This window comes from Lichenostomus cassidix, chromosome 1, assembly GCF_008360975.1.
Source record: "Lichenostomus cassidix isolate B80296 chromosome 1, HeHo_3.0, whole genome shotgun sequence".
Classification (NCBI taxonomy): Eukaryota; Metazoa; Chordata; class Aves; order Passeriformes; family Meliphagidae; genus Lichenostomus; species Lichenostomus cassidix.
The window spans coordinates 78,557,552-78,583,157 of NC_139479.1; the positions used below are offsets into that span (position 1 = coordinate 78,557,552).

At 41.1% G+C, this 25,606-nt stretch overlaps 1 protein-coding gene across 7 annotated transcripts in view; it reads right to left on the reverse strand.

The window, feature by feature from the left end:
* The window catches only part of FAT3 (FAT atypical cadherin 3), a 396,068-nt gene that overhangs the window by 40,078 nt on the left and 330,384 nt on the right, over window positions 1-25,606 (reverse strand). For all 7 annotated transcript variants that reach the window (XM_085065228.1, XM_085065219.1, XM_085065190.1 and 4 more), the window contains 6 exons: window positions 14,327-14,716; window positions 11,840-12,054; window positions 10,951-11,088; window positions 8,167-8,310; window positions 7,416-7,613; window positions 4,100-4,898 (listed from right to left, as the gene is read on the reverse strand). In XM_085065228.1, the coding sequence (XP_084921354.1) occupies window positions 4,100-4,898; window positions 7,416-7,613; window positions 8,167-8,310; window positions 10,951-11,088; window positions 11,840-12,054; window positions 14,327-14,716 (1,884 nt within the window). The remainder of the gene's footprint in view (window positions 1-4,099; window positions 4,899-7,415; window positions 7,614-8,166; window positions 8,311-10,950; window positions 11,089-11,839; window positions 12,055-14,326; window positions 14,717-25,606) is intronic.

Sequence of the window (25,606 nt, forward strand, 5' to 3'; positions counted from 1 at the left end):
CACAAGCCAGCAATGGGTTTCTGCTGGCTCAGGTGCCCCAGGAAAAACTGCGTCACACAGTTATGTTCCAGTGAAACAGATTCTCTCTGAGTTTTAGAACAACAAGACATTTGAACTCTTTCACCCACTCCTTGATCCCAGCTTCCATTAGGACTCCATAAGTGATAGACAGCAATTCCCACTTGTCCTGGTTCCACAGTCATGCCCCCACTTCATGCTTCAGCTCTCCCACATTTTCTATGAACTTGTGCATTCTCAGCATGGGCTTTATTACTGGAGATATTCACAGGCAGAAGCAACTTTCCTTATGCAAGTGTGACATTAAACAGACCACGGCCAGATCTAAAAAAGTTATCTATAGTTCTTTGTTCTCAAGCACAGGCCTTTTTCTCCAATTTTCCTTGCCAGGAGAATTCCAGGATCATTAATATATATGTGTGTGCATCCTGAAAATGGGAAAAGCAGTGCTGTACACATAAGAACAGGGTTTCTGATGCCCAGTCCTTCAAAGCACCCAGGACTCTTTTAGAGGCAATGTGTGCTCTGTGGAGCTGAGGCCAAAACTCATCTCTGAAGAATAGGTTCCATATTAACAGCAGATCCTCACAGTCTATTATTTCCTTTTGTCAGAGAACTCACAAAATAGTAGAAGGGGCTTCATAAAGTCTGAATTGTTTTGTTTCATGAGAAAGTGGTCCCAGACTGCTATTCTCTTGATTAAATAACATGGATTTGTCTGCACTTTTGCCAAACACTCCTGGGTCTATTAGAAAAATTCTTTCAAACTATTAGGCCAGAACCATATTAAACACTTGAAATGGAATTCATCTCCTCTAACTTTAGGGCATGATTCATCTGACTGATTTTAGACATCTAGGGAGAGATGTATCACATTATTAAAAATACCTCATTCTTCCTACTATCTGCAAATGGGGCCTGGAGTGACCAGCACAGATGTAGATACATGCCCATATTTGTCACGATTATTTCAACCCAGTCCTCTCCTGTGAACATAATAATGTAACCTCACTTTTGTCAGACTGTAATGCAGAACAACTCTATAGCAAAATAGTCCCAACAAAACCTGCTCTGCCCCTGCATCTTTGTCTCAACACAAAAGCATTAGTTTGTATAATGAAAAAAATACAAAACAGATTTTTGCTTCTGAAAAATGAGAATGCCATGAGAACTATTTTACAGGAATATATTTATTCCATTCCTCCTTTCTTATTTCCCCCAGCACTGACAGATGTTTGCATACCTCATGCCATGCGATGGGAAGTTGGTAACCACATAGTTCCCTATGGTCACTCTGACACAAGCCCCAGTTTGTGACAATATTTTTCATACAAACACAAACAGATGAACCAAAAATCTAAGGAGACAGTCTGTTATTGGAAAACTCTTTAGTTCAATTTTATTGATTTAAAAGCTAAGATTGATGCATGTGAACTTTTGAACTTATCTTGCCAGAGCTGAGCTGCTGAACCTCTGAAGTTCCCCCACTGCCTACTTTACAGTCTCCCTGCATTTTCACATTAGATAACTCTGTTTGCTCACAAAGGTAATCTAGGTAAGTTATGCACAGCTGGCATGCATAAATTGTGCATATCTGTGACATCTGCCAGTGGGAAAAACACTCCAAGTATGATACATATTTCAAGAATGAGTGAATTAGTTCAAACTCAAGCTTTCAGGGCCATAATTGAATCAGATCTCTGGAAACATATGCAATATTTTAATGGCTTTTTCATAATTCAAGCTATTAATATTTACTGGATGTGGAACTCTCTTAGCAACAAAGGAAGTATAATACTTTTATTACACAGCTAATATCTTGCTAATGCTGTTTTGTTAAACAAGCCAAAATAAATTCGTGCACTTTTTCCTGACTTGCTACATTTGTACATGTATTTACAAGAACTACTGATGGGAGAAGTTATTTGCATTTTTCTAACTTTTACTCCAGTGTTTAGCTTTCATGAAAGCAAAACTACCCATACATTCTCTAACTAATATACCTTCACAAGTCTGGGTTACCTCCTGTGTGAGAAAACACACTGTGTTTACGTAAATACCAAGCTGTTTTTTAATGGCTCCTTAATTAAAAACAGTAGAAGAGGCTGAAGCATTAACTAATGAGGAGAAGGCCCAAAGCATGAATTTTTGCTTCCCACCACGGTATCTTATCTCTGTGCAAATAACAATGAACACCAAGGTGTTCACCTCTATTGGCAGCTATACCTATCTCAGCAGCTCTGGACATCTCTTTCACTACAGGCTGGATGGTAGGCTGGATGTGGTCAACCCCACCCCAAACTGTGAGGATCGCCCATGGGAAATCAGCACACAGTGGCTCAAACAGGAGCACTGGGAACCCCTCCAGCCTTCCAGCAGGACCAGGACAAGCTGCCTGTTGCGAGTGATCCCACACAGCAGTCTTCAAGGCCATGACAAATGGCCCAGAGGCTGGGGACCACAGTGGGTCACAGAACCAGACTGCCTTTCCAGCAGCCTTTCATCCATTTTGAGGATTGACTGGTACATGACAGAAAAACTTGGAAATCGCTGTCCCAGCTGAATTTCTGTGTTTCCATTGCAAACTTGCTGTGCCAGGAGAGCTGCTGGGCCAGAACTCTACTGCACTGTGAAGTCCCTTTTTTGGAGTTAAACTAAGGGATTATGAGGCACAGGGAATAATACATCATTATTGACTTTAATAGGTAGTGAAATGAAATTATAAACAGTGAGAATTTGGCTGCCAGAAAACCAATTTCTGACTGTGAGGACTATTGTTATCCCCATGGAGATGAGGATTTGTGATTTTTTGATACAAAAGTTAGACTAAGCTATAACTTTGAGAATATAAAAAAGTTTTGCAGACAATGTTTCCTGCACTGGCTCCTGGACCTGACTGGAGGATATTGCAGCATTGTCCCTTTTAAACCTGTGAAAATCCTTTATTTCAGAGCCTTTCATGTGTGACAAAATGCTGACTATTGTTATAATAGGTATGTCTATTTGAAATTTTTAACACTATTACTTAAAAAGTGACCAGATACTCTGCTCTTGAATGTACCTCAGATAGAGAATCATGATATTTTTTACAGAACTGAACTTCTGTGGCATTATTATCCATGTGCTGCAGGAAGAAAAATGATTTCTGGTTAAGTTTTACGCAACTTATGCCTATTTTCATCCCCTCTGAGGTCAGTGGTAGAACATAAAGCCCTGCTGACTGCTGCAGAAACAAAGGTTGGTTATTGAGGGATATGGCTGCTGAATTCTTGTACTGCTCTGTGTGTGTGTGTATGTGTGCTTAAGATGAGGGAGACTTAGATGTATTGATTTTGCAGCAGCGTTTTTCTCCTCTCTTAAATGAAGTGGAATGAGGAGCAAATAGCCTGGCAGACAAAAGAAACAAACAGAGCCAGTATTATGACTGCCTGAGGTTTTAAAATCCAAGTGCAGAATCATACAGAAGATTGGCTCTTGAGTCTATTTGTCATATGCCCATGTGAAATCTCTGCCAAAATGTGGGAGCCTGAAACCCACCCTGTCCCCTACTGCATCATTAAAGGTCAGGAACAGTGCTTGCTAATAAAAGACTTGGCTGGGTTCTGGGGCTCTCTGCAACAAGGGGACTGGAAAAGGCCTTTCCACCTGCCTGGCTTAGGTCAGGGGTGCTTTTCCTTGGAGACTGCCGGTGCATTGCTGCAGACCAGGCTGCTCTGCTGCGGTCACAGTCCAGGTTTATTCCAGTGGTGGCACCAGCTGGTTGGGAAACGACATCCCTCCCTCTCCTCTCCCTTCCTCTCCCACTCCTTCCCCTCCCCTGGAAGCTGGCTGATGGCTCTGATTACGGAGCCTTCAGGAAAGCGGTCTTTGTCGTAAAAGGCCAAAGCTCATAAACTTCCATTTACATCAGTAAACACGAACAATTCTTCCCGAGCCTGAGAAATCAATTCCCACAAGGCATCAGCCAGTCGTGCTTTAGTGGACTGAATTGAAATGCCCCTTCTAATCTGCATCAGAGGAATAAAATGGATCCTACCGCACAATGTGGAGCGATGGGAGGGGAAGAGGGAGCAGTACTCACCATTGCACATGCAGCGCACATTCCTGTAAAAGCGGGGACACACAAAACTAATTCGTGCCGTGCTGTAAGTCATCAGGGAGTGGGAATCAATAGACAGACTTTGCTCACAGTGTTGCTCCTGACAATCCAGTCCAGAGCAATTCTTCTCCAGGATAGCAGAAATACGAATCACATTTTCCAAGTGTCTCCTCGCATTGGTAAGCTTCTGAATCAAATAGGCAGGCTTATAGAAGCCACCGCTGTGCATCTGAACGGCAAACAGCATGTCGAGCTGGCTGCTGCCCGCCACCGGCTGAATACTGATGATGTGCAGGCTGTCCTGCTTCTGGGACAGCACGGCGTTGCGCAGGGTGCGCCTGAACCCGTGCATGTGCAGACCCACAAAGTCCTCCGGGGAGACGTTCTCGAAGCGGATGGTCACCGTGTTCTGCAGCATCTCCTGCAGCAGCTGCTCCACGTGCACCACGACATCGATGGGCACCTGGAAGCGGCCGTCGCTGACTGAGACGTTCAGGACATACTTGCCGTTATCCAGCCCGCCGAGGGCGATGATCTTCCCATCATGGCTGTTGACCTTGAACAAACTTTTCTGCTCTGATTTTAGCGTGTATGTTAGGACATCGTACACATCCTGATCTGTGGCGTGAATTTTCCCAATGACTCCCCCAGGAAAATCATCTTCCATGGTGACAATGAAAATCTCCAGTGGAATGGCAGTTGGTTTGTGAATGCTCTCTTCAATAACCCTCACCTGAACGTAGGTGTGGGAAACTTGCTGAGGTTTCCCAGAGTCCTTTGCCTAATGCAATGTAGAAAAAAGAAAAAAAAAATCAAAAAATAAAAACACACATAGAACACAGCCTACAACCATACTTCTTGCTATGTATATATTCTCACAGCATCAGTAATTCTGAGAAGAAATTCTCAAAAGAACTTCCCAAATGCATTTTCAAAATACATATGTAAAGAAGCGTCTCAGCCATTTCTAGCAGAGGAACTTACAAACTCTTTAGGGAAGCACAGATCTCTAAGTGGATTGCAGAGAGAAATGTGTCAGTAGAATGTCTCATTACTCAAACTGAAATGTTCCCAGGATCCCACAGCTATCACTTGTCATCTTCACAACAGAGAATATACCAACAATGTGGTATATTCTGCACCAAACAGAGTTTGGGCTCACTTCTACCCTGGAAAAGAGCCTGAATTCCAGTGAAATACCAGCTTTCTGCATTGCTTGGTGTGCTCCAAAGCACTCCAGACCCTGCTTAGCTTATGTGGATGTAAGGAAGTTCAGAATTTTTCTACAGCATTCTGTACTTCTTCACCTGAAGCAATGAAGAAACATGCTTGACATAAATAAAATTTATCATCCTCCAAAAATGAAATAGGTGCTTGTGCTGTTACTAATGATAAAATATGAGAGCAGCACTGCACTTGGACAGATGACTGTATGACCCAGAGCAGGTATTATAGCATCATTTGCACTTTTTTTATAGAGAGCAAAAGAGCAAGTATGACAAAAAACCCAAGGCCATCTTGACAGAAAGGTGTGCAAACTTGAATCAGTGTCCTTTCCTACAGTAAGAAAAATGTTTTATTGAAGTCACTATTAAGATATACTGCTCCACACATTTATTTGCTCCAGAGAAGAACGGAAGACTTAACTGCTACTGAGCAGAGATGTAGCACATGTTCAAAGATTTTTGTATTTGGACACAGGGAGGAAAATTTATAAGCTGAAGAAAAAAATGGCAGAATGACAACAGGAATATGGACATTACTAGGCTCAGATTAGCAACTCTAAGACACTCTAAAATTCACTCATCTTCACTCCTAAAAGAGCTGGGTGGAGTATTTAAAAATATTTTATTCATATGTGCAGACAAACACACATGTGCATGCAGAAGAAATTACATCTCATTCCACTTTCTATTTTAACATTTCTTCTTAATAAACCTAATACAGAGGAGGGACCTGATAGTGCAAAAGAGAAAGCAGCACTGGCACATATGGATGGGAAGAAATACTTCTACGGTCCATACAAAACAGGAAACTATAAAATGTTTTCACTGCAGAAATCCCTAAAGAAAATAATACTGGGAGGAATCATGCCTCCACAATCTAACAGCATGGTTTTCTGAGCATGTTGGTGCATCTCAGACATGGTGGTCTGTCTAATATTTCATTTATATGCAATACATGGAGCTCTACAACTAGGGGATGCTGCTCAAATTTAACTCTCATGCCCAGTTTTGGCTACACTAGAACGCTGGCTAGCAAATTACCCTGAAAGCAGGATATTTTATGATTAAGGCATGGTAAGAAAGAAAGGTGATTTTTTATTTTCCTACAAGGCTAAAAAAGTAGGTTTCAAGGATATTGAATGGCAAACTTATAAAACTTTGATTTGAACTGTCAATTAGCATCAGAGCTTATATTTTTTGAATTGTAACTAACAATTGCAACTAAGGGTGCTACTGCTGTGAACAGCATTAAATGTGCTTGTAAAAGAACAGAAAGGCTGTATTTAGAGACATCAACCCCAGCAAAGCCAGTGGAGGAAGCAAGAATTTCAGACACAGCTTATGGGACCATGACTCATTTCAGTGAAGAGGTTCATTCCCTAGAATTGCATATTTACTGAACCCTAATACATCTTCTCTGGCAGGCCTGAGAAATGTGGACAAATTACTTTTGGATTTACAGGTTTTGGCAATCAAAATTACCCTGGTTACAAAGCTTCTCCACAATTATTCTAAAGCTAAGTTTGAGCTGGACTTCTATTGCATGTCTTATTTTGACATTCTTTAAAAGCTAAGTTGACCTTGGAAATGTGATTTCATGAATTCTTGGAAGGCTTCCAAAAATTTATGATTGAATTTATGACTTAAAAGCAGAAATGATTTTCCTTCCTAGAACAGTATTTTGCAGTCACTTGTTCTGGGGTGTATTTATATGTATATAATGCATTTTTGCTCATTTTCCTTGCTTAGCTACAGAAAAAAATTGATGAAAATCTTAAACCATAACGGTCCCTGCTCAGAAAATTCATTTCATGCCAAGGAAATTGGAAAGGTGGCTGGCTACCTATTTATATTTATATTTATATTTATATTTATATTTATATTTATATTTATATGAAACTGGGTTTAAGAATATCAAAGAAAATATTCCGTATTGTGCATTTGCAAACTGGAATGTGTGGTATTTGCTCACAGAATAAAATCTGTTAAAGCCAACCCATACAGGCAAAGCACAGGTACCTACCACTAAGAGATTTTTTTGTTTCAGTGTAGATGTAAAAATCGAGTCTTACCTGCACGCAGAGCACATACTCAGTTGAGACCATGTGCTTGAAGATGACTGCAGACCTCAACACGCCGTGAGGGTCCAGTGTAAACTCCTCCTCTTCATTGCCAGTGAGGATGGTGAAGGTAAAAGGGGGGCCATTGTGAAAAGAGTCTTTGTCTGTCACTACCAGCTGCAAAATGCTTGTGCCCACTGGTTTATTTTCCTTTACACATATACACAGTGTATAAAGAAAAGGATTAAAATGATACATATTGCAATCATAAAATACCACATTTTGCTATCGAGAATATTCAACTGAATGCTTTTTGCCCAAGGTGGCATTTCACAAGATGCATTTTTTTCACAGTGCTTATGCCCCATGGACCAGCAACAGAGATGAAGGTACTCGCCACACCTCCAGGGCCTGCTGAGCTCTGTCTGATACTCTGTCTGATCAGCACTGACTAAAAGTCGAGACTCACACCCAGAGCAAGGTGTAAAGATGTGTGAACTTATCCCAGAGCAGACATTTTGAGGTTAGAGTACCTGGTGCAGCAGGGATGAATATTAAAATGTGTGACAGATCCTGTGGTTAAGGAGCCTCAGCAAACAGAAACTTACCAAAAGACTCAAGAAAGATTTATTTATACTTTCTTTTAGATAAGATGATTTGAATACATATTTTCCAGACAGACAATCAAAAGGTACCTAACTGAAACCAAATGCTTGTGCATTTTAAAAGTCAGAGGAGTTTTTGATGTGCAGGATAAACTTACTTGAATTACAGCTGTGTAGTTAGCTGGAGTAAACACGGGGCTGTTATCGTTCACATCAGAAATGTCCACATTGACAGTCACAGATGAAGACAAAGGAGGGGTGCCACTGTCTCTTGCCTGGACAACTAATGAATAACCAGATATCTGCAAAAAGGTGAAAACGTTAAATCATTGTGAAAGTTGTCCTAAATTTTAACCCAGGTTCTTTACATACAATGCACCTCCTTCCATACTCTACAAAAGCTGTTTGGCCTCATTGCCTTCCTGCCCTTAGTATAACATTATCCTGTTTATTGCCACACTGCGCTCCAACTCCCATTTTATAAGGCTACCAATAAACATAACGGCTTCACTGTACTAAAATAACTGTATCAGATAATGCATTCCTGAAACAAAGGGGCAGACAGAAAATAAATGACAGATTAATATCTGAACTCAGCTATTAGTACTGTAAGCTTACATTTTCATCTCTCCTAGGTGTCAGCTGGGATATGTGACCTGATTCTATTTATCGTACAGTTGGTTTCCAAGATATTATATAAATTGCTTATTAGAGCCAGCATCAGTTTGACACATACTGTTTCTAACGCAGTGATGGAGAGCCAAGAAAAAGTTCACAAGCAGTTGGCTTAAACACACTGGAAAACATTTGGGAGTACGAGGGACAACAGTCTCTGTAGCAACAGAGTATTATCCACCATTCTGTGGAAGATAAGTGGGCTTGAGCCTACTTGTTTGCAACAGACACAAACAGCTCAGCGTAGTGCAGGCAGTTCAGTGTATCATCCATGGGCCCTCTACACACATATGTGCCCGTGTGCGAGGTGTGAGCATATGTGACAACTTGCAAAAACTCTGTCTGTGCACAGTGTAGGGATGACAGTTGGGTTTTCCGAACTGCATCCTTATGTTGGCTTCCTTAGGTCTTACAACTGCTTTTTACTGTATATTGCTCCTTGCTTCGCAGGGAAAGCTGCTGACATGTCTGCCCCGGAATCCTCCCACAGGGGAGCATGGGAAGGGCAAAACATGCCAGATACAACACTCTGCTGCACCCTCTCAGTGCAGGGCTGGGAAGGGGAAAAGCATGGCCCTGCAGAGGGGAACAAGATAATTTTAAAGGGGCTTTTTTGGGAGAGGGTGTGAGGGAAGGAAATCCAAATCCATTTGAAAAACAACAGCTTTTTTGGTAGTACGGAGGAGTTTAGACTGAGCACAAAAAATAAGGGGGCTCTTCCAGGATGTGAGACCAACACAAAGCAAAAGGGAACATGTAGGAGGAGAAAGACTGTGATTTGGTGGGGGCATAGAGACAGGAGAGAAGAGGAATCCTGAACTATGGAAAGTCAAGAAACTTGAGGCAGAGAATTAATCTTTTTTTTAACTGTAATTTCTACTGCTAGCTAAAGACAAGACAGGGAATTTTGTAGGATCTTTCAGATTTTTTTTTCTGTGTTTGCATTAATTTCCATGTATCCCAGAAAGGTAGACGGCAAAAGTAATGGTCTCTATGTGATTACAGCTTTGGAAATAAATTTCCTTAAATCACTGAACCTGGGAGTCAGCACTGCCTTTGGGGATCTACAGCAGATGGGGCATCATGTACAATTTTCCCTGAAGGGGTCAGAAACACCTGTGTCTAGGAAATGTGCCAAGGAAGCAAAGAAAAAGACAATATCACAATTTACTTTAACTGAGGGAAACTTTGGAAAATGTAGATCTAACACAGCTGGCATTACACTTGCACACTTGCTGGTGAGGGTAAATGTGTGTGTCTTCATGCAGCCATCCACGAGTGCACTTTAGAAACTAAAGAAAGTCATATTAAGAAACTCAGCCTGTGCTTTTATTACAACCAATTTGTAACATGCACAGCCATTGTTAATCCCCTGTTCTAGACAGTCTGTGGTAAAGTCATTCTACCACCAAACATGAGCAATTTAATCCTGCCTTTGTGATAATACAGGAAGGGGTTTTTGCCACTGTTTTAAGAAGCAGTCCTGCTTCCAGTAAAGAGCTTCTCCTGCTGAGCCTACATTCTGAGAGTAGCAATCTGCTTCCCCAGTTTTGTGGAGACATTGCTGGGAGGCAGGAAGCACGGATTATGTGTTGCAAGATTTCTGAAGCCATGTAGCACTCTCCTGCCCTGCAAGTAGCAAAGGCAACTGCATTTGTTTGTTTTTTTTTCCAAAAGCTGCTAATTGCTAGCTATGGCAAAATGGTGATAAATAATCCTGAATGAATAATGGAGTGAGCAAACAAAGCAGCAGAATCTGTTTAATGAAGCTCTCTTTCACTTTTGGTACAGCCTGGCCACTTCATAACATGCCCTCCCCAGTGGCATGTTTTGCAGAGCGCTAATTAATGGCTGAGGTCTCAGCGCGGCGCTCGGTGCCACAATCTGGAGTATTTTGCCAGCACTCTGTTGCACACACAGCCTCTCGTGAGCACTTGCACGCACAGGGGACAGGAGGCAGCTCATTAACACAGCAGCAGCTTTCTGGCACCACGGGAGAAATCCAGTGCTGCTTCTCTCCCCTCCTCTGACCTCAGCTGCTGTGTGGTGCAGGGTGGGTATGGCAGCAAAGCACTTGGCTTGTACATGGGATTGGGGACAGGGCTGGCATGGAAAAAAGTGGTAAAATGTCAGAAAGACCTGATGGAGCATCTTAGGCTGATCACTGTGGAGTACAAAAGAAACTCCTTTAACACAAGCTAGCAGCAGAGTGGAGATTGATGCACATCTGTAAGCCATTGAAAGTTGAGAAGTCCCACATGTCTTACCCTTTCTCTATCCAATTTCTTTTTAACCTTCACGAGTCCCAAAACAGGATCAACTGAAAATTCATTGTCTTGATCCCCATTCACTATGGAAAAATGAATCTGGCCATTGGGAGGACTGTCCAGATCTTCTGCTATTAACTTTTTTGAGAGAAAAATAAAAAATTAGTGAAACAAATATTAAGTGATCTGTATGATACATTAATTGTTCAACACTCCAAAAAGTAAAACTTCATATTGCATCAGACTAGTTACACCTGAACTGTACACCTCTACAGCATCAATCCAACACGTATTTGTTAGGAGGCTTCCCTTGGACCTTTTTCCAAATTCTAGTCTGAAAACATACCGAATATTTAAATATTAATATTCCATATGAAACTTTCTCTCTGGATTCCCCAGTTGCAAGATGAGAATATTGTGTGGACTGGGGATGGCACACTGCATGCCAGACTACATAAATACTGTATGTGCAGCTCTGAGCAACCTGGTGTAGTCAGAGGTGTCGCTGCCCACAGCAGGGGGACTGGAACCAGATGATATTTAAGGTCCCTTCCAACCCTATGACTCTATGGTTCTATTTCACTGAAAAGTTGAATTCTGCCTTTCCATTAAAACCTATTTCCAGCTGTCTTACAAAATGCAATGCCTTGAATGTGCCATTGCTCTTTGACAGCATTAACAGGGTTCAAAAGAAAGAGTCAGTACCAGTACTATTTTCTTTTGGGGAGAAACTGACAGCAGCTTGGAAAGCAGTAGCAGACCCAGAGTAATGGCTAGAAAATGGATCGGGGGATTCAGGACATAGCAATTATCACTATTAACCAGCGCAGCATTTTGTTAGGGGCAGAGGGCTTCATCTCACCAAAATGCCACCCACAGCCATGCTCACCATGACCACAGAGTCCCCAATGGCAGCATCCTCGCTGATGACAGCGCTGTAGACAGCCTGGCTGAACGTGGGCGCGTTGTCATTGACGTCCGTCACGTTCACGTTCACCGTCGTGACCGCGCTCAGCGCTGGAGTCCCTCCGTCCTTTGCTTCCACTACTAAGTAGAAGTCCTTGCACGATTCAAAATCCAAAGCTTCAGAAATGGAAATCACTCCTTTGAAGCAAAGGAGGGAATGTCAGCAGCCGGCAAGAAACAAATAATGCCGTGGAGTAAGGGATTTGACTGTAGTAAACAGTACAGCATGCTATTTATCACCATGGCACACATACAGCACTAACTGTAACACTGCCCAGCCCAATAAAAATGTTTATTCAGGTTTCTACTGCTGTCGTTTGATTAAAGAATGATGCCAATTGCACTTGGGCTGCCTCTGCAGAAAGGACCTTTCCGAAGCATGAAGCAATGAATGGTTCCTCATGAAAATAGCTTTCATTATATGAGTATCATAGCGAAGAAGTGGGGGCCATATCCACCCATTTACCATCTCATTCACTGAGCCTTTGGGAGAACTGGATGCCGACTCTGGAAATCAGCCCTGACAAGTCAACAGAAATTCACTCCCACACAATTAACTTCTCACGAATTAAATACAAATGAAAGGGATATGTATACCTTTGAGAAATCAGTTGTCTATCATTTAAGTGATTAAACAGAGACTTCCCCACTCAGCTAGGTTTATAAATTTTGTGTTACTTCACCACACAATCAAAATTAAGATTCTCTGTAACTTGATTCACTCCATGCACCCAGACACCCTCTAGGATAGAAATTATCTCATCTCTAGTGTTCTCATAAACCTCAAACAGTATCAGTTTCCTAACGTTCTTAGGAAATATATTTCAGGACTTAATAATCATTACAGCTAGGAATTTCTTCCTATCATTTACCCAAAATAATTCAAATGTAATTTAAGCCCATTCACAATTTCTTATGACTGGGCATGGAGTACAGTTTATTCCCCTGTTCCTCACAGGTACTTTCTACAGGCATGAAAACTAACAGTATGTCTTCTATTTTCTAGCTTAAACAGCCTTAATTCCTTCAGTCTTTCCTGGTAAGTCACATTTTACAGACCTCAGATCATTCCTCTTAATCTTGTCTGGGCTCTCTCCAAATGAATTCTACCTTTCAGCATGACTTGCTGAAAGCAGGAGCCCTGAAGAGAAGCTTCCAAGTGGCTAGCAGAGAGTTCCCACTGATAAATGGTGTGAAGGACATTATTTTTCAAGCTCTGATCAGGCATGCTGCATCACCACTCTGCTGTCTAGAAACTGAGCTCCTGCCTCCAAAGTGATAATAATGGAGCTGTCACACATTAATGAATAATATATAGTTTTAGTTTTGTTGGGTTTTTTTCCTATGTGATTAAGCTTCATTATGGGTTTTTATTGATTTATTTCCTTGGCGTCATTGTCAAATGTGAAGTTAAGTATCGCTGCCTAGGCGTGCTTATGTTTAAATTTTGCTAGCAGTAGTCAACATGATGAAGATGACAGACAACACACAGTTATGTTAAGTCCCTCACTCGAGAGGCAGCAGTCTCCACAGAGTGAAAAGCCATTTTTGCACACAATTATATAAATGACACAATGCATAATTTTGAGATTTTTCAGGTTACTGGTTATTACAGCTGCACTCAAACAAGTGTTATCTTCAGCTTTCAAAATCAAATCTGCTTTGCTCCCAGACTCTGGTGGCAGATTTGTACTGGTCATCCTGAATGCTATGAGAATAAGGGGATCCACTACAGGAAGCATAAAAGAAATAGCTTACTGTAGACAGGACTAAAAACTCAATGAGGATAAAAAATATATCCCACTAAGGAAATTCACAGAAAATGAGGCATTTACACCAAATATGGTAGCTTTGCTTGGTATTTTTTAAACACAAGCCGTGGCGTATTTCTAAAATTTGTGATGTATAACCAAAAAGACCTCAATCCAAGCTGCGGCTGAAGTCAGAAAAAACAAATCAGAGCAACCTAAATTAGGGAACCTGCATAAAGCTACATGAACAGCAGTCACATATTAGGACTGAATTGGTCCTAACTGGTCCTAGTAGCACTGTTTGTTGCTTTCTGAGGGGCAGACAGTTGAAGCTGTACTCAGCTGGTAAGCAAGTAAACACTGCAAGTGTTCAGAAGTGTCTTCCACAGTTTGGCTAATAGGTTGTCACATCTTTATTGGCTCCAACAGACTTACTAATGGAGAAAAGTATTCTCCACTTGAGCTGGGGCAACCAAGTGTGACCATAATTGACATCACTCTCCAACCTAAAATTGCTTTTTAACTGTTTAGTTAATTACCCATTGACAAGCTGTGAGTCTCTGGCCTCAGAAATCTTTTGGTCCAAGAGCCTTCCCCAAAGCATTCATGTTTTCCTGATGCTTTCATTTAGCATTACAAGTAAGAGCCACTTTACAAACCTGTTTTTGAGTTAATCCTGAACTTCCCTTTCTCATTCCCTGATCTGATGAGATAGGCAATCTCAGCATTTGTACCAATGTCTTGGCTTGTAGCAAAAACAGAAAGGACCTCGGTGCCTGGTGACGTGTCTTCAGGTACTGTAACGAGATAATCTCTTCTTTCAAACACAGGGGGGTTGTCATTAATGTCTAGCACTGTAATGGTAACAGTGGCAAATGAGGATAAGGTCAGCACAATGCTTTGATCTGAGGCTTTTACAGTGATGTTATAGGAAGACTGAAGCTCTCTATCAAGTGGATGCTCCAAAATAATGATTCCTGATGACTGGTCAACTGAGAAGTAACCATCTGCAGAGTCTGACAGGGAATAGGTGACTTTTCTGTTCACGCCTGAAAGAGAAGCAAATGGGAAAATTATAATGTGAAATAAAGAAAGCAAAAATCTCTTCTCATCTAACAGAAACCCTAAGCAAAATCTGCTATAGCACTAACCATTCCCAGTGAGGGTGGAGGTAGGAGTGCCTGTGGTTACAGTATTGCTGAAAGTTTGGGAGATCAGGACATGCTCTTCTCACATGACAAATTCCTGTGGGTAAGTTAAGTTCCTTCCCTCATCATGACACTATTTTTTTAAAGATTACTTTGCAAAACTGCTGTGTATTGAAACTTAAAAGCAGAATCCAGATATGGTCCTTGCCCAGAACAGCTTATAATTGAATTAGATGAGACAAGCAGAATGCTGAAATTGGAAATGTCTCAGAGCACATCTTGAAGGAGCAGAAATGTACATAAGGGGAAAATAAACCCATAGAAATACATCAGGTGGCACAGAATGTACTTGCTACCGGTGCTGTCTTGATTCCATTGTTGAGCAAAAAAATATTATCATAAGATGATACCTGTTAAACAAAAGCTGCATCAAAAATCTCCTGCCAAAATATGAGCGTTTTAAAAAGGAAAGTCCCTCAGTCCCCCAACCTGAGAGCAAAAATTGAGTTGTACGAAAGATATCCTGTATTTTTAAAATCCTGCCTGTATTTCCCAATACAAAGCACCTATCCACCTGGCTGCTGAATATGCAGATCTATGCTAAGGTTGTTGTCAGTAATAAGGCCTGAGGGGATGGTACTGACTTGGTTTCTGCACTACAGTGGGATAGCCATTTCAAATCTAATTAAAAGTGAACACCGATATAAGCTAATTCAACTCCCTTGATGCTAGTTGATTTTGTGATTTCATCCTGGGTGCTTCAGTAAGAGATTGTAACTAAAACATAAAGATCCACTAAAACGGAGAGTCTCTGTTTTTAACATCTCTCACTTGAGCATTTGCTGCTGTTTTTGTTGGAGAACAGACTTTACAAGCCTGACATTAATCAGATGAACAAGAGTTACCAACCCCTTCTAGGCATATTTTGTTAATTTAAAATTTGTGACAGTATTATTCTGCTTTCCAGCAGCAAAGCATTGTAGAAATGTCTGATCAAAAGCGGCACAAATCACAGTTGTTTTCTGCTTGATGTAGCAGGAGTTGAGCATCCACACAAGGGGGAGCTGGGAGACTCTGTTCAATCACACACACATAAAAGCTAGAGCAACTACAAAGTCCCAGGCCCTACTTGAAGCGCGTTAGGAATTACTGTTTGGCTCTTCAGAGAATAAAGTTTCTATGCAGTGCTTGAGATACCAGAGTATATTTCAAACGTTCAAATGTCTTTAAAATATGGAACAAATTAAATGGCAATTGTGCAATGAACCAGGCTGGTAGGTTTTTTGTGTTGTTTTGGTTTTTTAATCACAGCAGAACCTCTCTATTCACTATGGCGTCACAAATGGGAAAAATAAGAAGTCCCACCTTTAGCAAAACAGGAAGGCAGTCAAAGAGAGGTGACTCCTGTCCTACAGATGAGGAACTGAGCTCAGCCCACGAGCTTGTTGGAGGTTCCTTCATGTTGAAATATGTAGGCTCTGAACACCCTACAGCTGCTGCAGGGCACTCACTCCTTCCCTTAGTCTCCTGATACACACATCCAAATACTCTTTCAGTCAAACTGACAAACGTTAAAAACAAGTAAAGCCCTCTAGAAAAGCGGAAGATTTTCTAGAAAGCCCTCTAGAAAACGGAAGATTTTCAGGGGCTGAATGGTTGGAGGTGTCTGTGTTTCCAGCTGGGGAGGATCTCCTTCTGTGAGGAATCCTCCATGAACTTCCACTTTAAAAAAAGGACCGACCTGACTATGACAGTTAATGAGTTAGTAATTACACCTGATCCTCAGGGATGCTGGAAAATGGGATTTTCCCCCCTCGATTCTGAGCATGAAGTTGAACACCCAACCTACACATGAGTTTTAACTGTAAAATTATTTAGTATTCTGCACTAGCCACTCATGGTGCCTGCCAGTTGCTATACAATATTACACACTCCTCTGAGGCAGGGGCCTTAACATACACCTTCTACACATGGCTGGGACTGCAGGACAGCCTTAGTCTGGTTTGCACTTTTCTCCGGCACAAATTCCCTATTTAATACTCACTACAGCACACCTGGCACAAGACAGAAGATTCAGATACCACAGTGTTTAAGGGCACAAATAGCTAAAAAGGAGATGTGCAACCGATGACTTGTCCCTTGAAACACCATGAAACTTCAGCAAGAGTATCCTGCAATGGGGAATGGGGAGAGGCAGAATTTGGGGCCTGTGACACCACAGAGGGTGAGCTTACATACAGGATGTGATAAAAAAGTAAATGCAATCCAGTAAATGCAATCTGACATATAATCCAGCCCCTCTTCTTGCATTCTACCTCCTAAAAGTGATGTCACTGAATTAACAAAATATTACTAACATTTTTTGTAAGCCATTACTAGTGATCCTGCAATGGAGACAGATCAGACAGAGATCATGGTGTTCTGGCTGTTCATTCTAATAGATGGGATTTTTAGGCAGAAATGGAGAAAGTAAAATCTTGAAGGTAAGTGCTTTTATTTTTAATTCCTGGAAAATGCGAGAGGAATACAGAAGTTCCAGTGATGTAGGTTATCTTGTACCAGTCTGGTATGATGAAGTGAACAGTCTTATTTTTCCCATGGGACGTGAAAGAAAAGCTCTTACAGGTGAAAGTGCCACTTTATGCAAGGAGAGATAGATCAGGTCAGAAGACCTGAGTCAAGACATAGATACCAAGCCTTGGTGGCTTTTGGCCCAAATGCCAAAAGGAGAATAAAAGAAGGAGAAATACAGAGGCAGATCATAGCTGACCCTCTTGCAGAGTGTGTTGAGGGCTGGAATTTAATACTTGCTTCTTTAGGGGTGTAATTAATTCAGTGAAAAACTGTGGCAGAACCAGCACTTTGAAGAAAGTGTTGTATTACCTCAATAGCTGTTTTCACTCAGCTTTCCGAGGCTGGAAGATAAATGGGCATGAGGCAAAGGTGAAGTAGAAATAGGAAGCTATTTCTACTGGAATTCGAAATGCTCTAGTCCAGAGGGTACCCTCTGCTGAGAGAGGTGTCCACCAGTGTGTGTCAGTGACATCCCTGCCACAGAGGTGATGGTAGATTCTGCTGTGCCTATGAAGGAGATGCTTTCTGTGGAAAGGAAACAACTGCTTCAACACCATGGTTCCTGCACTGGTAAAGAGAGCAATCCTCCCACACTGCTTGCCTACAGCTGTTGGGGCATTATTGTTTGCAAACTGTGTTGTGTCAACTCACTTACTCACTTAAACTTCTCAGATTTCTAAGGTGCCAATCATGAACATGAGATATTTGAACATGGAAAGCCTTTGCAGGAATCACTATTACAGTAAGAGAATTGCAGTACATTATTTTAAAATAAAGGAATAAGGTAGTACATTTTGTGTTCAGACTTGTATTAGCATATAGAATATTGCCCTTTGCCAAATCTCTGGTGTGAAGAGCTTGTAAAACATACACCTACCTAGCCCCTCAAATGCCATTCTTCAAATAAGCTTTTATTCTTGGTTTCTTCTCTACTAAAACAAAGGGGCACGCACTGAATGTCACATCACGACAACTTCCATGTCATTACTACTCTAAATAGCATCATGAATATAAAATAACTTCTCTTCATAATTCAGGATCATCAATATCCTCCTTGTCTAAAGCATAGAATCACAGAATCATTCAGGTTGGAAAGGACCTTTGAGATCATCGATTAGCCCAGCACTGTCAAACCCACCACTAAACCATGTCCCTGAGTGTCACATCTACATGTCTTTTAAACACTTCCCAAGGCTGTAACTCAACCACTTCCCTGGGCAGTTTATTCCAGTGCTTGACAATGCTTTCAGAAAAAAAAAATTTCCTACTCTCCAATCTAAACCTCCCCTGGCTCAACTTGATGCCATTTCCTATTGTCCTATTGCTTGTTACTTGGGAAGAGTCTGACCCTCAACCCAATACAACCTTCTTTTAAGTTGCTGTAGAGAGGGAGAATCACATATAAAGTGAAAGTTGCACATATTTAAGGCCCCACATAGCGTTCCTGCTTTCTGTTTTCATCTGTCACCCTGAACTCATTATTTAATGTGTTTCCCTAAGTACAGCTAAACCACTCATTCTTGTTTATGTCTGAAAAATCATGATTAACTTTGTCATCTGCTCATTTTCATCTTGAAAACCTATGAAAAGGAAAGTAATGTTAAGTGTTAAAAATAAACAAACATGAGGCAGAGCAGAAAGCAAGCTGTAAAAAAATTTATTTTTCAGTTTAGTTTTTTTAGTGGTTTGCAAGCATGCAAAACAAGCTATCTGATTATTGTGCTTCCTTTTGCCCCTTTCATGGTGTGATGATTAACACTGTTGTGTACCTACGACCTTTCCTGAGTACTCAAATGTTAACCACAAGGCCAATTATTAGAAAATAAAAGTCCAAAACTTCATTAACAGCAAACAAGACAAAAGATGAATTCTAAACCAGATTTTATAGTACCCTACTCCATCATGTTGAGATGAAAGAAAAATCTTGCCTGAAGTACCTTGCTGAACTCTAGAAGAATATATAGCCCCATAGGGAAAGTATTTCAAGTGATTTTTACAACTTAAGCAGAAAACCTGGCCGAGTTCAATCCATAACACTGCTACCAAGATAGGCTTTCACTGTTTTTCCCTTTTCTGTGGGAAAAAAATAGCATTAACCCCAAAGACCTTTATTCACACCACTGCTCCAACAGAGTCATGGTACCCTGGGATGAAGGCAGGGCCACAAAGGGCAGAGCTGAAGATAATCAACCCCTGTCTGAAGGGAGATACTGCACAGAAATGGGAGGCATGAACTGTTAGCAGTAGGATACCATCCATGGGTGTCTAAAACCCTGCTTTCCATTTCAGCTGGCTCAGGTGTTGTCTTTTTTGGTGGGAAGTGGAGATCTGGATGGTTGGCTCACCCTCCATCTCTTTCCTATGACATATTTACATATCCCTGGGTACTGGCTTACATCACTTGACACGAAGAAGTGTTTTCTCCAGTGTTCCTGAGTGATTCCCTTGTGCTGATCAGGCATAAGTGTGACAATTTTTCTGAAGTGGGAATTTTAGATACACCTGATTTAGGGTTACACAGTGCAGGCGACAACATGGAGAAACATAACCTGAAGCAGTGGAATGCACATGTAGAGAGAGATAAAACACACATACACATACATGCAAGCATGCATATATGAAGCATTAAGGTTGGAAAAGATCTCTAAGATCATTGAGTCCAACTGTTAACCCAGCTCCACCAAGTTCACCACCAAACCATGTCCCCAAAGCAGCACATCCACACACATTTTTAACACTTCCAGGGGTGGTGATTCCACCCTGGATAGCCTATTCCAATGTCTGACCAACCTTTGAGTGCAGTTTGCCTAATATCCCATCTAAACTTCTCCTGGCACAACTCGAGGCCATATCCTCTCATCATTTCACTTGTTCCCTGGGAGATGAGACCGACCCCTGCCTCGCTGAAAGCTCCTTTTATGTAGTTGTGGAGAGCAAGAGTGTTCCCTCTTAGTCTCCTTTTCTCAAGACTACACAACCCCAGCTCCCTCAGCCTCTCCTCATCAGACTTGTGCTAAAATACTGTGTATATTTTACACATACACACATAAATATATACGTAATTCATATGCATATGTGTTTCAGTGACCCAGTTTAAATACAGGGTTTATTCACTCAGCATAATCCAAGATGAACAATTCTCCTTCATCTAGTTCTTTGCCACTATGTTAACAATGTCTTGGAAATCTCAAAAATTAAAGAAACTACTAGAAATGACAGAGTATAAAGGGTACCGGAATCTTGACAGGTCACCTAATTTATCCATGCACAAAGACAAGATGGATGCAATTTATCCCCAAATGCAGGTCGATTCTTTGATCATGAGCTTGCATAACGTCCTTGGATAACACACCCCAGTGCCTCACTTTTCTTATAACTAAAAACCTTTTTCTAACTTTTTGCTGGGCTTGAATAAAATTAATAAAAGCCAAGAGAAAAAAAAAAAAAGAACAAGGGTCGACTTCCTTCCTCAGAGCTACTTATCTGATAGCTGAAGATGATCATACTTTATCATCTCAACTCTTTTTTTTCCCTGGCAGACCCTCTCAACTGTTTCAGTATTTCCTGCCTTTTTTCCCCAGACCTGTGACCTTTTTTGTCAATCTCCTATATCTTCCTGGAAGATGCAGCCCACATCTTCTTGGAACTGCTGTACCCAAAACAGCACAGCCTTTCAGGTCAGGGTTTACCAACACCGAATAAAGAGAAAGAAATTCTATTTTCCAGCATTACTCTGTTTTACCCATCTCATTAAAATATTTGCCTTTTCACACCAGTATGGAAGTGTAAACACTCCTTCAGCCTGTGGGTCACAGCAATAGGGCTCCATCTCTGCAGTTCTGCTGCCCACACAGTCATTACCCAGACAACATCAGTGCACTTGGTTTTCTTGCCCAAACACAGGATGCCACATTTATCTTGATGACTTGCACTGGGTTTTTCCACACCACTTTTCCAACTGTTAAATACCACAACTGCGGCTTTGACACTATCCAGGGTAACTTGCAGCACAATTCTATTTTCTAACATTTAGCAACACAGTTCTTATGCCTAATTATCCACTCAGGAATGAAAACAGGAGCAATGCTGCACCCAGTAGCTTTCTTAACTTACCCCTCCAGTGAAATGGTTACTACAAACTCCCCTGGTAACAGTTAGGTGCAGACCACGTTTCCCTGGCTTGCTCATAAAAATATTGTGCAGTACAATGTAAAAAAACTTGCTAAACCTAAGCAGTAACACCCACTATATTTATTTCTATATGGCCTCCTCACATGTTGCAGAAGGAAATGAGATTGGTTTGATGACTCCTGCTTGCTGAACACAGCCTAGCTTTTAGTCATCTTAATACACACATGGTCATTATTTTTAATGCAAGGTGGGTGATTGCATTCCCCTGACTAACAACCTGCAGTTTTAAAAATCTGGCCCTCTGAGAGATTCAACACGGTCATGCTGAATGTTTTGATAGAGGTTTTTCACCAAAATCCCTGAATACCTTGTTTATTTACCTCCTAAAACTAAGTCAGTCTAAACTCCAAAGAGCCTGACCATTGTTTTTTTATTCGGCGATTTTTCAAGGGTCCAATGTGCTTTATCTCTGCATTCCTATTAGTGCTTTTGCATTTATTAAGAAGGCAAAATCTAGGTTTTCTCCTGAACTGGGTGAATTTGGACCTGTAGCTGTCCTTAGGACTGGCCAGTCAACTGGGGAATGTGGGACATTGCCCTTCCATTCTCCTCATGGAAGACTGGACAGAAGTCTAATGGGAAGGACACATATCCAGTCCAGAGAGAAGGAGAACAAGGGTACATCATCATGGACTATTACTATTCATTGAATAAGCTCTGAGGAACAGAGCCTAGCACCAAATCACCCACCAGGCTATAGAGCAATGCTCACTCATGCCTTTTGTTTTATTTGGGTTGGGGTTTTTTGTTTTGTTTTTTCTTACGTGGCTGATTCCTGAATTCTTTTTGAAAACAGCTTCAGTGACAGTGGAAAGGCCTCCCTACTTCAACTACACCCCTTACTTATGCAATACTGTTTTGGATTCCTAGACTAAAAGGAATTAATAATTCAAGTCTCTTTCATATCCTGCATTAGTGCACCAACTCTGGTACTATTTTAAAAGTCTGTGAGGCACCGATGTGGGTAAAGATATAGGAAACACCATGCATATTTTAAACAGAATGAGTCGTCCTCTGGAAAGTATCTTGTAATATTTATTTTACAAAAACTCAGACAATACCCAAAAATACCATCTAGCTGGCATCATTGCCACAGTTAACTACCTGTTAGCTGTTGAGTTTTAGTAAATCTTCTGCCCTATTAACCTGTTATGCTTCTTATTAATGATTCAATCCCTGCTTTTGTCTCTTTCAGATCTCAGAAGTTTCTAGAACCATTTTAAGGGACATGCCCAACATTAATAAACTTGCAAAGTAGGGGTTTGCTGTATACTGGTTGTCCCAGAAAATGCAAAATCAGTATCTACTCCAGCATTTCTATTATTTTGTTGCTCAACATTACACACCATTCAGAGATCTGCTCTCCAATCAAGCTGTGACTGTCTTGCACGTCTCCCTGACACTTCTGCAATCTCACCTGGCAACACTTTATGCTTCCCCAAGCCCAGCTGTGAGGCAGCTGTGTCTGCAACAGGCTCAGCTGCCCTAATTCCTTCAAGAGCAAAGCCACCATTGATAAGGCTGAAGTCTGTACTCTACTTCCATGTATGTATTCTTGTAAGTTGCGACCCACTGACCAGCCTGAGTGATTTTTTTCCATGTTAGGCTCACCAGCATCTTGATGCCACTTTCTAAAAACCAGTGATAAACCTCAGAGAACTATCTGTGTTCCTTGGTCACTATTTCTGATAGGTATTTAATTTTCATTGTTTTAGTTGTTTCTTCTTTTTTTTCTCACTGACACAGAGAGAGGACAGGAAGAAAAAGAAGATAAAATGTGCTTGATTCCCCATCCCCTTGGAGGTATGTACGCTCCAAAGTGAAACTTAAAAGAGAAGTCATGTTACCACTCTTCCCTAGTAAAGAAATGTCTTATTTTGTGTGCACCTGCCTTGTGAGCACACATGGTAAGGGCTTGGGTTTAGGTGTTTTTGGACAAAGCAAGTCTTTATTGAAACATCAAAATCAGTGAGGTGAAACTTCTCAGGAAAAATATCAGTTTTGTTACACATTTCTTTGAAATCCGAGATAAAATTCTCCATCAGAAGCTGAAAGAAAATGACACTCCTTCTTCTAGTTTGCCAATTTCCCTATCTATTCTTGCTGGAGAAATTTGGGTTTAGGAAGCAGATGTCTCCTACTGAGAAGGTCAAACAACTTCCCCCGGAAGGGCTGAGTCTCTTCTGCTGCAGCTCTTCCACTTTGCGTGAAAAAGTGAGTAATTAGCTCCTCATGCCAAGAATCAGACTGATTAGAGAGTGATTGATTTAAACTTTCCAGATTAAACACAAATGCACTAATCATATGACAACAGAACCCTTCTCAAAAATCCTGGTTCAAATAATATTTAACTCTCTACAACTGCTTAAAGAACACAATCAAATTCAACCATAATTAATCCATATAACCTCGTTGTTTAAACATATCTGTGGGAAGGTCTCAGATTTTATCCTGGCTTCCTGAATTAGGCTTTCAACACCCATTTTTTCTCTCACACCCAGCTAAGCACCAAAACTTCAAATACAGAGAACAAAGAACAGAAATCCAGGCTCATCATTCAAATCTTCTGATCCCCAAACTAGTTGGATGTTTTTTATTGGAATTGGTGAATAAACCTTAGACTATTCAGCTTGTAGGCTGGGGAAGGGCTGTGGGGCAACTGAGGACAGAGTAGGGCAGTCTGGACACTGCATGAACTCTGCAACCAAATAAAGGCCACGCCTGCCAATTTTTTACCCACCTGCCTGTGTTATCCTGCAAGTTGGCTGCATGCAATACAAGGTGCTGGATCCAAGATGGCCCAGTCCATCAGTACTGGCTGGTTGCACAGGGAATGGGGAGGATCTGCTATGGCTTTAAACCCAGGCTAACAGAGAGGCTGGAAGGCAGCAGTGGCAGGCAAGACAGAGCTGACTGATAAGGCTATTCCCATTTGGAGCAAAATTAGAACCTCATATTCATCATAAACCCAGAAAAAAGCCAATCAGTCAGTGAAATCACTAAACTGACTACAGATCTGGATGGCTGATGCCCCAGTGGTGATGAAGACTGTGGAAGGATGGATAATGCACTGTTCATTTTCAGTACAGAAAGTGCTCCTGCCTTTGGCAGACTACAGCATCAGTCATCATGGAAACAGACCTGAGCACGGAGGTCACTCACAAAGCAAAGCACCTGCAAGTTAGGCAGGATTTAACCATGGCTTAAAGCTCTGCTGAGCTTGGATGATGCTGCCATTCATTCTTGTACTGTGTGAGTGAGGCCACAACACTCTGTGCATGCAGAAAAGACGAGCAGCACTGGAAATGAGGATGTGCCTCCACCTCAGGTTTGGGCTCCATGTTTATTCTGAAGTTTAACAATTTTCTGACATCATGTTTGCCACAACCATGAAAGTTTCCTCAGAGTTGCTACCCTAGCATGACCCTGATTTCTTTGAAACAAGCTGATATTGTAATTTTCTGATGCGTTTGCTCAGGTAATTACACCTCAGCATTCATTCCAGCTCCTCTTGTGCCTTAATTTGAACAAAATGGAGTAATTTGGCACTTTGCTTTGGAGACAGTGGGAAATGAAAAATTCATTGCTTTCTGTGAACCTCTTGAAAAAATGTAAAACCAGCATTTAGCTTTCATTTCTTTGTTTGAACATTTCCAAACCTGCTGGTGGTGTGTAAGTAGCAAATACCATATTGTCGAAATATTAAAAATTTCCAATCACAGCAGTATGAGAGAAAGAATTGTTTCAATTAAAACTACTAAAATGTCCTAGCAAACACACTTATGTATATTCTCTCCCCTTCAGGAGACCATTTAATTTAAGATCCCCAGCTATATGTTGAGGTTATGGAAAATGAACTTGTGTGCTACTAAACAGTTAAAGACATTTTCTTCTGTTGAATACTGTGAAGAACAATCACATCTCTCCTTCAGTGTGTCCAGCTGGTACAGCTATTTCTAAGTATTCATCCAAATTATAAATATATTAAACAGCAATTTATGGTCCAGTCCTGTAATTTCACAGGAT